General features: G+C 34.3%; 1 protein-coding gene across 2 annotated transcripts; it reads right to left on the bottom strand.

Moving 5' to 3' along the window:
• Positions 1-10,044: 10,044 nt before the first annotated feature.
• Positions 10,045-16,119, bottom strand: LOC143239081 (transmembrane protein 45B-like). 2 transcript variants are annotated; one of them, XM_076479885.1, is made up of 2 exons: positions 15,847-16,119; positions 10,045-13,046 (listed from the first exon to the last, which is right to left on the bottom strand). In XM_076479885.1, the coding sequence occupies exon 2, from the start codon at positions 12,562-12,564 to the stop codon at positions 11,632-11,634; it is 933 nt and encodes a 310-aa protein (XP_076336000.1). In that variant the 5' UTR covers positions 12,565-13,046; positions 15,847-16,119; the 3' UTR covers positions 10,045-11,631. The 2 variants fall into 2 exon arrangements, with proteins under 2 accessions (XP_076336000.1, XP_076335999.1); XM_076479884.1 differs by having other exon boundaries at positions 10,329-13,046; positions 15,770-16,109.
• Between the last annotated feature and the right edge of the window lie 582 nt (positions 16,120-16,701).

Raw genomic sequence — 16,701 nt, forward strand, 5'->3', positions numbered from 1 at the left:
AGTTTTTTAATTACCCAATCAAGCTGTCTCCAAACCTTTAATTCTAAATTATGTTTGAAACATGAGGTTCTTGACCTAGATATTGATATGGCATTGCTCAGGTTGAAAATACAAACTAAAGGATAACAGGACCGTACTTTGTTCCTACTAACCCTTTGGTGAAGACGTAACTTTTTCAAAATTATTGTGTTTTTAGTTTGAGAACAGAGTTAATCAAATAAACAATAACTTTCCATGTTTCAGAATAAGGTGTAGGTTTGCTAACTGGCAGTCAAACAAAGTTCTTGTGTAGAAGATGGCATGTGACATTCAAAAATAGAAAGCATTCTTTCACACCAGAAAACCGAATGAGAGTCAGCTGTAGTTACGTCTTTGGTCCACTGCACGGTAGACACTGATTATAGCTGTGAGGCGTGTTTCATTTACAAACATGGTTTTGTTGATATTTTGGTTATTGTACACAAAAATCTGGCTTGCCGTCTAAGAAAGGAATATAGAAGAAAATTTGATATAGTGGTGGAGGATGATATATTTTAGTGTTAGCGTGCTTAAAGTTGAAACACTTTATTTTAAACGTTTAAAAATCATAAGTGCAACTTTAACATTTTTCTTGTTTAACTTGCGATTTCGGTATTAGTGATTTGAGCATTATTTTTCCTTGAATTTGAAAGTAAACTTGAGTTTAGTTTTTAGCAAGTGGACTTATATTTTCATTCACTTTTGATTTTATTTTTTTGCTAGGAAGTAAGCATTTAATGATATTAGTTTAACTTGCAGGTGAACATATAAAACTAATAAGAGCTTTTGAATAAACTCTTCACACAACTCTTATGAGATCGATATGCTCCAGTGCATACCTATCCTTGTTTTTGTATTATTATTGGTTCTTTTGTGTGTGAATAAATATTTGAATACTCGTACTTCTATCAGCATTGAGTCTTCCTTCTAGATGATCCCAGTTGTAGTTCAGAGAGGTCAGTATACTCCATCGTCTGGTTTTTTCCAGATTTACATTTAGTATACTTAACTGACATCTTTGTGGAAAATCGTATTTTGAGTCAAGGATATCAGCATTGTAGAGTACTACATTCTTTCTGAAAGGGTTTTACAGTGAGATCTGCAAATCATCTACCGAATAGTTTGATTTTACTATCTGGAAATAGTTTTATCTCAACACCAATGATTACATGATATCAAGGAGAATTATCAGGGTTGAAATGTCTGCAGAAAGAATGGTCAAATCGTAAGGAAGTCTGCTCTTGGATATCAAACTCTTCTAATGCTGCAAGACGTGGTATGGTCAGGTAGTTACGGTACGCAACTCGCAATCTGAAGTGAGTTCGAAACTTCATCCCACCAAACACGCTTTCGCTTTCAGCCATGGGTGTTGCAATGTTACTATCAATCCCACTATTCATTGGGAAAAGAGTAACACAAGAGTTGATGGTTGGTGTTGATACCTAACTACCTTCCCTTTTGTCTTTCACTGCTAAATTGGAGATGACTGGTGTAAATAATCCTCCTGCAGCTTTGCACGAAATTCTAAACACACAATTTAATTCTGCAAAAATTCATTAACCATTATCTTTCAGCCAAGAAATCGGAACAGAGAACAATGGCTATCTAGGTCAAGATTAATGGCAATCTTTACAGGATCTACAAAAAACTAATTGACCTGAGAAAAAGAAGCAAAATCTAGCTAGGACAAAGAGAAAGGCATGAAATGTCATTACTGAACAAGTTCCATCAACATGAGGTATTTTGCCAGCAGGAGGAACAACAAGCGTTTGTGAATGACATCACTGATGATTAGTGGAGTGGCAGGGAATGTCTTTGTGAAGAAAGGTGACTTGTCATCAAATCGAGAGTCAGTAATGTATACAGTTGGCTAGTAAAATCCACCAGTGTTAGACAATGACTCCTAATGAGTGAATAGAAAAGGTAAGAATGAGGGAATTTCCTTAAACAGACACATATCCACCCACTTAGTACAGACGTAGACGTTAGAGGCCATTGATGGTAGACAGACAACAAAATAATTTGTTTCTATGTCACATAACTCGGCAGGCTTCTGCTGATGAGGAGGGTCCGTTTTTAAAAGAAAGGTACAATGCTGTCATGATTGCAAGGACAAAACTGTAGTTGGTTAGAAAAACTACACTAACCCAAGCTGGAACAACATCTGTCATGCGCCTAGGATGGGAATCCTAATCTGTGAAGCAACAGATACTTTCCTCAGGATGGGAACGAGCTTACAAGAAAATTAGACAAAATGAGCCAAGCATTTCATCAATGGTAACTCCAGGGATTGGACTTAATATTGTTAAGAAACTTATAACTGAAAGAATGTTGCGAGCCATTTCTTTCTTGAAACTTGAGCAGTTTTCCATTTGAAAATCACCACACTTATCAAAGTACTGGCTCTTCTTCCGAACCTGATGTAAGGTTTTTCTTAAATGAAGAAGCTAGGATGATGGAATAATCAAATGCTTGCTGAATGAAAAAGTCGAATGGCCCTTGATTTTCGAACTTTGAGTAATAATGTAAGATACAGTGTATGTGTTAAATGGCGAAACTGTTACTCGTTTGTGAAATAGAGAGTGATTGGGGTCACTTTTCAGTGTAATAGATTTTTATTTGAATTAACGATGTTGACTTTCCTGTGAAGCCATACAACGTGAGTGGATTGTCTTTAGGCAATACAGTGACTCAATAATCCACAACTAATGGTCCATTGAAGCACCAAATGTTTATTTACTGCAACCTGTTCAGCCAGTGCTGACGAAGGAGCACACTGACATATAAGGTAGAGATAGAGATAATAATATTATTGACGCAGAAAATGTTAAGCTGAACAGTAGAGTTCAGACATATCCCACCAGAAAATGATTATTTTGTGAGGCATGCAAAACTGTTGAGCTGTGGCATATGTGTAGGAAACTATAAAATTCAGTCATAATTATTTTATACTAAGAACATAATAGAGAGCAAAAACTTAAGTTTGGTAATCATGTTGATTAGAATTTCGAAACTAACTGTAGATTCTGGTCTGTAAGGCTTTATTTGAAGAAGTGTTGAGCTGTTAATTTAACTTATCCTTGTGTAGATGTTTTAGTTTGTAAGAACTAGTAGGTATTGAATTGTCTGGGAATATAAACCAGTACTTGAGGACTTAGGCAACACTTGTACCAGTGTTTTGCAAATTTTTACCAGTAATATTTCAGTTGGATCAATCATAAATTTGAGTGAACCAAGTGAAATTATATGTGTAAAGTGAAATTCATAAACAATGCAGTTGGTTTGTTTGATTATGACGACATAATTTCAATCAGCAGATTGAAATATTTTGAAAGGACCTTGCTTTTATGATAATTTCTTTTACAGTAAAAGGCCAATCGTAGTCATAAAAATGCAAACTGCGCAATCGTGTTGGAGACAAAGATACCTTTCTGTGATGTGTAGAAATTTCATTTGCGCTCAACTTGTACTTGAAGGAAATAGAGATAGAAACACGATGTTGGTGCTATCATATTTCAATGGTTAGAGTAACTAAGTTAATAATAAAGTGATGTTAAATCTATTATCAGTCACTAATAAAGTGATGTTAGATCTATTATCAATCACTAATAAAGTGATGTTAGATCTATTATCAATCACTAATAAAGTGATGTTAGATCTATTATCAGTCACTAATAAAGTGATGTTAGATCTATTATCAGTCACTAATAAAGTAATGTTAGATCTATTATCTATAATAAAGTGACGTTAGATCTATTATCAGTCACTAATAAAGTGATGTTAGATCTATTATCAATCACTAATAAAGTGACGTTAGATCTATTATCAATCACTAATAAAGTGATGTTAGATCTATTATCAGTCACTAATAAAGTAATGTTAGATCTATTATCAATCACTAATAAAGTAATGTTAGATCTATTATCAGTCACTAATAAAGTGATGTTAGATCTATTATCAATCACTAATAAAGTAATGTTAGATCTATTATCAATCACTTTATAACAATTTTCTTTCCTACTGAACTCTATTGGTTTAACAAACAAATGATAGTGAAGGGAATATGGTGGGATTACGAGATAGCTGTTGACAATCATCAGAAAGCATAGCTCTTTTAGGTCAAAGATGACACCTGAGAATGCCTATGTCAAATGACCTGTATAGAGATCGTGAACTACAGACACGTGAAACATGATCACATATAAATCTGTAAACAAGGTTTAATTTTATTTGTAATATCCCTACTTTAATGTTGATAAGGATTTCCAGGTTGAAGTGTTTTTATCCAGGCCATTATAGATTTGACACAAACTATTGACTGAGTTTCTCTGACCAATTAAATTTATTTTTGATGTTTCACTTTGAATCTTCAATTTTATAAATAGATATAGTTGTACATAAGATCAAATTCCATAGCCTTCAGGATGTCTCGATCTTTCAACCTCCTACTTGGTGTGGCTTACATTTGTTGCTTCTTTTCACCAAAATCTTCAAAGAAATGAAAGTGATAGTTTTAACAAAGTGTATATATATATATATACACTGCTGGACAAAATCTTAAGGCCAATGAATATAAAGAAAAAATATGCATTTTGCGTTGTTAGACTCAACCACTTATTTGAATAGAGCTTCGAAAGATGAAAATAAGAAAAGGAAATATAAAAATGAAAAACTTTTAGCATTTAATAGGAAAAATGTGAACACTATGAAATTAGCCTTAATACAAGCTGGTCAAAAGTTTAAGACTATACTGAAACGAAGCGTTAATCGGTAAACACGCAACGAAATTTAGTTATTTGTGTTCAAGCATTAGCGTTGTCAACATCTCCCACTGACATATCCTGTATTACATTGGGTGAAAATATAGCAAAGGCTAAAAGTTGACAGTGTTTGAACGTGGCAGAATTGTCGAGCTGCAAAAGCAAGGTTTCTCTCAACGTGCCATCGCTGGTGAGATCGGGCGAAGTAAAACTGCTGTTGCAAAGTTTTTACAAATTATGAGGGATACGGAACGAGAATTTCAAGTTGTCGGTCCAAGAAAATTTCGTCGGCGTTGAGCAGAAGGATTTGATGAGTTCTTCGGCAAGACACCAGCTGATCGTCGAATCAGATTAAGGCCCTTATGGACGCAGAATGTAGCTCAAGAACGATAAGACGGCACCAACGAGAGAAAGGCTTTAAAAACCGTAAACATCTTCAAAGGCCACGCCTCCTTCCACACCATGAAATATCTCGGTTAAACTTTGCTGAAAAGCACCAAACTTGGTACGTAGAAAAGTGGAAGAAGGTTTTGTACTCTGATGAGAAAAAAATTAACCTGGATGGTCCAGATGGCTTCCAACGTTACTGGCACGATGAGAATATCCAACTGGAGACATTTTCTGCACGACACAGTGGAGGAGGTTCCGTCATGATCTGGAGTGTTTTTTCCTTCCATGGAACAATGAAGCTTTAGGTTATACAGAGGCGTCAAACAGCAGCTGGCTACATTGACATTTGGAGAGAGCATCCTTATTGACTGAAGGCCGTCGCTTGTGTGGAAATGACTGGATCTTTCAGCAGGACAACGCTGTAATTCACAATGCCCGCAGGACAAAGGACTTTTTCATGGCGAACAACGTAATTCTTTTGGACCATCCAGCGTGTTCGCCGAAACTGAACCCCATTGAAAATGTTTGGGAGTGGATGGCAAGGGAAGCCTATAGAAATGGACATCGATTCCAAACAGTGCGTAATCTTCGTAAAGCCATCTTCACCACTTGGAATAACATTCCAGCCAGCCTTCTGCAAACACTTATATCGACCATGCCAAAGCGAATGTTGGTAGTTATTGGCAATGACGGCCGTGCAACTCACTACTGAGACCTCCTGTTCAGCATTTCGTACCCTGTTTAGGACTTCTTTTTAGTAAGGTTTTAAACTTTTGACCAGTTAGTATTTAGGCTAATTTCATAGTGTTCACATTTTTCCTATTAAATGCTAAAAGTTTTATATTTTTATTTTCCCTTTTCTTATTTTCATCTTTCAAAGCTCTACTCAAATAAGTGGTTGAGTCTAACAACGTAAAATGCATATTTTTTTCTTTATGTTCATTGGCCTTAAGATTTTGGCCAGCAGTTTTTATATATATATATATATATAAACGTAAGTTAATTAAACCCTTTAATATATACATTTATTTGATATTGCTGGTTTCTTTTATTATTGTGAAGCTTATGTGTATGTCAAGAATTAAGGTTTGCATTTGTGCAGTATACAAATGTGTTTACAATTGTTTAAGCTAAACATAAGATTTAATAGACCTCTGTTTTGTTGTAAAGTGTGTACTTTTATGATAAAAGGTTTATTTATGTTCATATATAATTATTTTGTGTGTTAGAAGTTTTCTTTTGTAAAAGTTTTAATTTATTTAACTATTTTAATCGTGGTTTAAATTCACATTTTGTTTAACTGAAATTGTCAAAGTGTGATATTTGTAATAAAAACAATGTCGTGTTAAGTGTTTTCATTTTATGTTCATGGTTATTTGAGTGTTTAAATATTGTGCTTCTATGTTAAAGGGTATGTCGTGTGTTATCATTATTTCAACTGGTTTTACTTCATATATCTATTTTTCACTTTTTAAAGGATATTATGATTTTTAATGTATTTTATGGTATTTAAGGTTTTTATTTTATGTGAAGTGTTGTATTTGTACAAGAGTATTTGTATATTAATGCTTTAGATATTAATTAAAGGGTTTAATTCAGTGACGAATGTTTTTCATTTTGTTTTCTCATTTCCTTGTGCACAGCATATTAGACTATTCATTTTTAAATTAGGGTATATGATCTTTTGTTGAAAACTGTTTACAAGTTTTCAATATTAAATGTTTTTTTTCAGGTTTAATAATTTGCTAGACTACTTTCTCCTGAAAGAGATAGATGAGTCATGTAATCAAGTTTTTGTGTTTGTAAAGTTGTTTTTGTCATTGTGTTTGTTAATGTTGTGAGCAAGTTGTTTTACCAGAACGAAGTGACAGATATTTAAAGTTTGATTTGGAATTTTTCATAGCTCTCTATTCAGGGTCTGCCACGTCGACCTGAATGAAGTACAGGGTATTACTGTATATCTTTTTCACTCTTACTTAAGATGGGAAGTTGTTGTTTTTTTCTGAATTATCGTTTTTCACAGTTCTCCATTTGAATACAGTCAGCTGCTCGAGTCAACACTAACATTTCCTGTTTTGAGAAACTACAAGACGTTGGTTCGCTAGTTGGTTATTAATCTTATTTGCATGAAATGTAACATGTGGCCTCTAGAAATGAGGAGTTTTCTCTCCTGTGGCGGGAAAACTTTTATACAGCAACCACATCCTGCATACCAATTCACGACGAATACAGATCATGGATATGAGACTCGTTTTGTGTTCAAACCTGAGTTTGTTAACATTTTGATTACTACATAAAAAAACTAAGTTTGCCCCAGTGAGGCAGGATAAGAGTAGGGTGATATATTTTTAGTGTTAGTTTATCTTGTTTAAATTTTAAATTATTTTGAGCTGGTGTCAAACTTGCAAGTAAAAGTTTAAATTTTTTTTCATTGAACTTTACATTCTTATGTTAGTGATTTCAATGTTATTTTTATTTGTCTCTGACGGTAAAATTATCCTAAGCTTAACTTTTAGTAGAAGATTTATAGTTTAGTTCACTTTTGAGTTTAGAATTTGTTAGTCTTTTTATTTCGGCCCGGCATGGCTAGGTGATTAAGGCACTCGAGTCGTAATCCGAGGGTCGTGGGTTCAAATCACCCGTCGCACCAAACATGCTCGCCCTTTCAGCCGTGGGATCGTTATAATGTGTCGGTCAATCCTACTATTCGTTGGTAAAAGAGTAGCTCAAGGGTGGTGATGACTATGTGCCTTCCCTTTAGTGTTGCACTGCTAAATTAGAGACGGCTAGCGCAGATAGCCCTTAAGTAGGTTTGCGCGAAATTAAAAAACGAACGTATTCTTACTTTAACGGCCCGGCATGGCCTAGGGTGTTAAGGCGTGCGACTCGTAATCTGAGGGTCGCGAGTTCGAATCCCCGTCGCGCCAAACATGCTCGCCCTTTCAGCCATGGGGGCGTTATAATGTGACGCTCAATCCCACTATTCGTTGGTAAAAGAGTAGCCCAAGAGTTGGCGGTGGGTGGTGATGACTATGTGCCTTCCCTTTGGTGTTGCACTGCTAAATTAGAGACGGCTAGCGCAGATAGCCCTTAAGTAGGTTTGCGCGAAATTAAAAAACGAGCGTATTCTTACTTTAACGGCCCGGCATGGCCTAGCGTGTTAAGGCGTGCGACTCGTAATCTGAGGGTCGCGAGTTCGAATCTCCGTCGCGCCAAACATGCTCGCCCTTTCAGCCGTGGGGGCGTTATAATGTGACGGTCAATCCCACTATTCGTTGGTAAAAGAGTAGCCCAAGAGTTGGCGGTGGGTGGTGATGACTAGCTGCCTTCCATCTAGTCTTACACTGCTAAATTAGGGACGACTAGCACAGATAGCCCTCGAGTAGCTTTGTGCGAAATTCAAAAAACAAACAAACAATCTTACTTTAACTTCATAATATGCGAATGTAGGGTTTCACTTTTATCTTTAAGCCTTTATATGTTTTTAAAGTACGCAGACATATTGAAACTGGGTATCGATATCCGTGTTAAGCAGAGCACAAATATCTTTATCGTTAATTACAAACATACATCTAGACGATATCGGTTGTAGATTAGAAAAAACAATATTCTCTGAACTTCTAATTAATGGGCCTAGCTGACTACTCTTTGGGAAACCCTCTTACTTACACGAGAAATAATATATTTAAATTTTATTACATATTTTTGCCCCGCCGATTCTTTTCGAGACTGCATGCGCTTTCATTGGATAACGTTAAATTTCACCTTCGAAAACTCAGTAAATCTTTATCAGCTCCAGAATGATCAAATATATGATCCGAATCATTTTTTGTAGTGTGATAAGAAGTCTCAACCTTAACCTGTTGACTGCCAAGTATTTCAGCTGCTGCAATACAACTCTAATGCTTCTTCATTTTGTAACTTTTTCGTGACGCCATTTTGGATCAAAAGTGAAACAATTTGTAAGTAGGTCAAATGCATGTATGGTGGTAACATCTAACGTTGAAGTTAGGTATTATTTAGAACGAATAAACTCGTCCGTGGCACTGTGTTACAGATCGGCTTGGACGAGTTATCTCTCTACGGCACTGAACAGGTTAATGTGTCCATGAAATTTGATTCAAATCCGATCACACTTGACAAAGGTGCTAACCCAAAACCCATTATAAAAAAATGTTTCAAAGTGATCCATAATCCACATCCTGACTTGTGTATAGACCAAATTTGAAATAAAACATGTCTCATACTGACTTCCCATCTTGTGTTAAATTTCATATACATTTGTCTGTTACATGCATGGAAAATCAAACAAACACAATCACGTACGAGATTGCCATACCAGATCCGGAGAAGAGAGTAAAAACACAATCTATGTAAACACACTGTCTTGAAAGATTGTTCAACATGAACTGTAAGCCAGAGTACTATGTTAATTAGAGTTAGTTTGCAATTAAGCACAAAGCTACACAAAGGGCTATTTGTGAGGCAGAAGAAAGGCAGCTAGTCATTACCATCTACCGCTAACTTTCAGGCTGCATTTTTACCAATGAATAGTGGGATTGGCTGTCACTTTATAACGGCAAGCATATTTGGTGCGACAGGAATTCGAACTCGCGAACCTCAGATCATAAATCGATCGCTCTAATCACCTGGTCATGCCGGGCCGTTAACTAAAGTGATTTAAAAACGGTTAAAATAAGAACGATGTGGCACAGCATTTTTCTGACATAGTATTTGCGCCCTACAAATTCAAAAACTGTCTTCTTTCTCTTAATTACGTAATCTAATAGCTTTAATTAAAAGTTTTAAAATCAAAATGAGTGTACCTGTTTTATTATGAACTATGATCAAATAATAAATAACTTCGAAAAACATATAAAAAAGAGAGTCATCACGAGTATTCCTTTATAGATCTTATAAGAGAATATACAAATAAAGCTATAAAAACAAATATTTGAAAGTTAAGACGCAAAACATTATTCTTTTAAAAAAATGAAATAAAAGCAGTAATAAAATACCGCTGAAACCGTAAGATTAAAGCGCCAAACATATTACAGAGTTACTTTATTTAGATTTTAGAACGTAATCAAACGAAGAAGAAAACACTTTTACATAGAAGAGCGAACAACGTTTCGACCTTCTTCGGTCATCGTCAAACGTTGTTCGCTCTTCTATGTAAAATTTTCTCAGCCCAAACGAGCCGTTTTTGCATATAAATTTCTCAACAAGTGGGTTTCTCGTCATCACTGATCAAACAATACAGTCCAGACCTGTATAACAATTGATATCGTGTTCCATAATCCAATCACTAAAATCATTTCCTGGTCATAGTAAATATTTAAATACCATAAATAAGACTTATGTAAAAACTTTATAATTATTTTTTAACAGTTTGATTGCAGTGTAAAAACTCGTGCCTTGGTTTTACCTTCATGATAAACCTTTGTGTTATTATTCATATCCTTCTTGAAGATGGCAAATATAATCACATAAGATATGAACTAAGTAATACAGAAAATATTCTCACTGAGTTTTAATTTTAAATACTTCAAATCCCAGTTACTGATCCACTAGTTTCTGTAGAACACTTGCCTGGTTTCTCAAAATTTAACTCGCTGTTTTTTGTGGGTAACTCGTAACTCATTTTGTTTCTCAAAGTTTAATTCGTCAAATAATGCAAAAAGTTCAATATCTGACTTGCTGTTTGAAAGTTTCATTCGATTTTTTGTAGGTAGCTCAAAACGTCGCCTGATTTCTCACTCAAAAACTTGTCTAACTTTTCAAAGTTTGATTTGTAAGCCTCTTCACAAAACTCAAAACCTTGCTTAATTTTTCAGACTTTGATTTGCTAATTTTTTCAAGAAGCTCAAAATCTTTCTCAGTCTCCCAGACATGTAAATCGCACTTCAATATGTATAACAAAAAATATCCAGGATTTAATATCGAAACTAACATAAAAAAATTTTTCTTAGGACTTTTCTCCATATAGCAACACATCACTCACCGAAACGTATAGATCATGAACTATTTTCGATGTAGTATAACGCACACTTCTTCCTAACGACTTTAATCCTGTTTAGTTTGGATCGGCTTAATGGCTTAACATCGCATGCCAAAGAATGTCAAACTTCTTAGATTCCACGAAAAATGGAAGAATGTTCTATAGTTCGAAATTTCATAAAAGAAAAAACATCCTATCTCGCTGGTTTAAGTGAGAACAGAAGACATAAACTCCGAATAAAGTTCAAATATAAAAAATAAATAAAAGTGATGAAAAGTACAAGAATAACTTATCAGGGAGTTAACAACATAAAACTCGCCAAGCTAAATAATATCGACTGATGTTGAAGAAAGGAAACAAAACTAATTTATGTAGAAAAATTCTAACAATTAAACACTAAAATCTTAAACAAAAGAAAAGGAAAATATAACTCATAGTTTCGCAGCTAAGCGGCTTCATTAATTATGGATGTAGAGGTTCTGTTTCTTCCCAGCCACTAAGAATACTAAGTGGCGATTCCTCCTCTTCTAAACTTCCACTACACCAAGTTCCCATAGAATGCCAGCACCGGCCCTTACGTTTAATGAGCATAATAGTAGTAGCAAAGATGGACATCATAATGAAAGCTCCACCTATGTACCACGAAAAAATTAGTGATACCCAGATCTGAAATTTATCGGACTTATTTATGCTGGAAATCCACTGTGATAAACCTGAAGTTGAGAGAGTTGAATTACCAAGGATAAACCCCATCTGAACTGACCAACATCCTTGCAACAAAGTGAAATATGACCTTACAAATTTCAAAGGGATGTGGGCTGGGAAACGCATCTCTACAAAAGTGGATAAAAAACATAACAGCACTGTCCACACAAGAAGATATTGTACTTCCTCCTCCAAAGATGATGTTATCTCGACTCTTGCCAAAATCAAAGCCTCGACACCAAACGCGAGTGCTAACACAAAATTACTGGTTCCTTTTGGAAAAATAATCTTTGATTGGCAGAAGATATCTACTACTCCAGATAACACAAACATAGCATACATGGACGCATGGTGAATGTCTTCTACATGTCTGAATATTCCCTTTGGAAAGGCAGCGCATATCTCTCTTGCAATACCAATGACAGCAAAGGATATTTTTAACACGCCTTCTAACGGCCAATGTCGGTGGTTAGGACAGATTTTGGAGTTTTTAGTTTCGGTAGAAACCTTTCCTAACAAAGATGGAGTTTGCTGTCGTTTCATTTCTGTTCGGTACCCGAATTTCCATCTCCGAACTCGAATTCCTCTTTTACCCCTAGCCTCTAAAACCAAGACATGCTGAAGTGTCCAGTAGAGTGCAAACAAAATTAAAAATACTCCTAGAAAAACAAAATCTACAAATTTTCTCATTTTGTTCAGACTTTCAAGAATATTACACGAATCACAAATCTATTATGTTAATTGTTTAAAAACAGATAGAAAACAGCGCTAGATTGTTTTTAACACCAATATATATACTGTAATCGCGAAGTTACACTGTATACTTTTAACGGATTATTTCACAGAATAATTTGCAGTACTTTTATATGACGACAAAAAGTTATTGTCTCACGTTTAATTTGTTCCCTGATATGAAATAACACTTTATAAACAGTCTCACCCGATGAAGTCTTTGGATGTTTATGAAGTGCACAGAATATCGCTTCAGCCTTTTCAGTAAAGGAGTTTGCTAGTTCGGTCGTTTCTTCAGGTTAATATCATAAAACAGATAATTTAAAGGTATACGAAGAATTCGGTTTCTGAAAGGCTTCTGAAAAACCTGTTCTAATAAAATTCATAGCACGTCCATTGAGAGGAGGTGTCACCTAGTGAGCGTCTTCCTATCATAAATCCTGCAAAAAAGAGGAAATTCCAATATCAGATCATTAGAAAAGAGAAACTGACAGAGATGTATTACCTCTGTTATTATCTGGAACGTATAGAAATTTTATACTATAGAACGAGGTTAAAAAGTATTATAGACAGGCCTAACATTAGTAATTTGAGAGAGAGAAAACTCCATTTAATGTTCATTGCTTTTATTTAACCATAAATACACAATAACAGAAACTGCTATTTATGTAATGCAATCCAATAAAAATGTGTCACTTATAAGAACAGGGAAATCAAAAAGTAACGAATAAAGTTGGAATACAAGCTCTTCAAATGAAACGAAATTATAACATATTAAACATTGAATGTCCTGATGAAATATGTTATACGTTATTGCGTATCTTATTGACACAATAAAACTTCGTAACTTAATAACATTAATACAATTTGTTATGGTGATTAGACAGTGTTTACGTAGAAAAAATCAGGAATAATAGTAGGTATCTGTTAATAATTTTTTCCTGTTTAGAAAAATGTTGTAAATACATGTTATTTCTGTTTCAGTCTCTCTCTATATATATATGTGTATGTGTGTTTTTATGTTTTTCTATACACATTCGTGTGTATTTTTCTCCGTATATGTAGATTTAATGTTTTCTTCTAATTATATGTATATACATACGTTGCCCTCCCTAAATATGTTGTTAACTTGTTATATCTTTCATTAGATAATTGAAAAATATGTAAAACTATATGTTTTTAGAACACACTCGATGAGACCTGTTCAAACATGATTAAAATCCTAATTTTAACACTGGCTCTCGTAAATACCTGAACTTTTCATGATTTTAGTTACATTTTCTCATAAAAAGTGTTGTGCACCTGAGATCATTTTGATCTAATTTTGGAGGCTAATTGGAGTAAGAATATCTAAGAAACTACAGCACGTGCACAACCGTTTGTTGTGAGAAAATGTGACTAAAATCATGAAAAGTTCAGGTATTTACAAAATCCATTGTTAAAATTAAGATTTCAGATAATATTCGAACAGATCTCATGAAGTACGTTCTAAAAGCATATTTTAGAAATATTTGTGATCTAATAAAATATATAGCAAATTGACAACATTTTCAAGGTAGGTCACTTTTTGTCCAGTCACTTTTTATATAAATTTTTCTCTCTCCTTTTCGATATATATATCTGTATGTATGATCCTTAAGCAATTAAGAGCTGACTATTTTATTAATAGAAACTTGTTTTTAATATTTATTTAAACAATTTTTCTTTCATGTTAGAGCTTCACGTAATTAAAGTTTCAGTGAGAGATTGACATTGAAGGAGAGCCAAGGTCATCTTTAACTGCCCTCTATGACCATGAAAACTTCTCAAGAATATCGAACTGTTCAATAACTCGTACATCATAAGCTCTGTTTCTAGATGTAGATAGTAAAGCTATGGATGAGCGATTTCGTCTGCTTTTTATCTCTCCTTCATCCATTTTAACCATAATAGAAATAGCGAGCAACATAGTGAAATGTTTCAAACGATCAGTAGACCGTGACAACACGTGCTTGTTAAGGTGGAGTAAATCCCTCTGTTTATATAAAAACAAAACAAAAAAGTTTGAACTCGAAGACGTTAAAGATTCCAATTTTCATAACGACTATATAAGTACAGTACGCTCGTGCTCAGTGGTTTTAAATTAAGTTGCGATAATGTTTTGTTTGTTTGTTTTTTATTTCGCGCAAAGCTACACGAGGGCTATCTGCGCTGTTGCAATAATGAAGAAGGCTGTGACACAACGCGTTCAAAAATTCATCATACATAAAAAACATACCTCAACCCGTTCACTAATTCAGCAAGTTTAATTTATCTAAAGACAACTCTACAACACGTTCACTAATGTTATAAAGAATTGAACTTAGTTATTTTCGCTGACATTCTTGCAGGATATATCAAACAAAATCTTTTCAATAAAACCGTGTTTTAATAGCTTAGTTTCGTATATTACTAATAAGATTGAATAATGACCCTCTCGGTTAGCTCTATGACAACGTCGTGAATTCATAGTGCTACAATTCGTGGTTCAATACCTGTAACATCTTATAGCTTAGAGTCTGTTGTGTTGTTTTATGCATTGAAACAAACGTCATATTAATAATAATAAAAACAACAACACGTGGAGCCGGTCAGTAACGTTTCTTCCAAGTCTTTTATCTATTGACTTTACGAGCTAAGATTGGTATAAACCCTTGAATTTGAAGGATCAATCTGTGTGTTTCTTAAGTTTATACCCGCCATGATACCATGTTTGTAGCAACATTTTGTATAAATCCTTTCATTTTGATGGTCTATCTATGTGTTTCTTTATTCATACACCTACTAACTGTGTATTTATAGAGATCGTTAAACTTTATACTTTATTGGATTTATTTATCTCTGATATTTTTAAAATGTAATCACATTAGGAAGTTTTCCGGGCTAATTATTTACTTATATTTATTATTTACCTTATATTTTACTTTATACATTTTTACAGAGATGAAGCAAAGATATAAAAAATGTATCATAAAAACTAATGTATATATATGCTACTAAGGATATCTTACTACAAACACTTCAGGAGTTTCGAAAGCAGTCAGATATAGTGCTATCCACCAATTCATTGACAATACATAACTGTATACAGCACTTGTTTGTAGCCTCCTGAACTTTATGGTAAAAAAAATAGCAAAATACTTGCCTTACATTTTACTTCTGTCGCCATACAGGAATTGGCTCGAAAAAAAAAGGAGTTATGTCCTGTATTTCAAATCTTACCCTTTTCAAGTAACAATAATTCGTAGTTGTTTACACGACGTAACTTCTGTTGTTGTAGTTCCGTTGGTTTTTGTTTTTAAAAACTCGTAACCGTTAACCAGAATTTCTACTGTTGTGAACTCTAGTTATTTTTAAGTAGCAGAAAGAAGGCGTTAATCCACGAAAATTAATTTCTGCTTAAATCATGAGTATGTAAGATTGCTAGTTTTATAAAAGCAGCGCTCTTTAAGACAATTCAATAATAAAAATAACTTTCACTGCGCCTCAACACTAGCTGCCAGCGGATTTGTGTACACATCTTTTATAGCCAACGGTACGTGATTTGCATATGAATTGGATGGCAAAGTAACTCGTTTGGATGCTAGTTTTTTCCTTTCCCCTTTACAATAGTTAATAGAGCAAGTCCACCCGGAGGCTAAGGTTGTTTTACAGACTTATAAAAAATAGGCTTAAATCTTGAGAAACATGCTGTGATTATTTACAGTTGTGAGTCATGATGAAATTTTACAGAGACACATCACGAAATACTCACAGAACATAATCGCATGCTTTCAAACAAACAGTACTCCCGGAACTATTTAGTACAGCTGGTGCAGTGGTAATTTACGGATTTACAACGTTAAAATCAAGGGTTCGATTTCCCTCGGTACATACCCGATGTTGCTTTGCTATAAGAAAACAGACATATTAAATAGATGACATATAATACTTTCCTTTAATACACATTTAAAGAGTTTCGTGTGATGAACCAGTCATGAAGTAAACTGGACGTAGGATCACTGAATATTGTGAAAAATAGACAAGTATTCAGTAACAGTAAATAACACATCAAAATGTCTTACGTATTACCAGTGC

This window comes from Tachypleus tridentatus, chromosome 13 (genome assembly GCF_004210375.1).
Source record: "Tachypleus tridentatus isolate NWPU-2018 chromosome 13, ASM421037v1, whole genome shotgun sequence".
Lineage (NCBI taxonomy): Eukaryota > Metazoa > Arthropoda > Merostomata > Xiphosura > Limulidae > Tachypleus > Tachypleus tridentatus.

Coding starts and splice junctions, on each gene's coding strand:
- LOC143239081 (XM_076479885.1), bottom strand. CDS start 12,564: ATGAGAAAATTTGTAGATTTTGTTTTTCTAGGAGTATTTTTAATTTTG.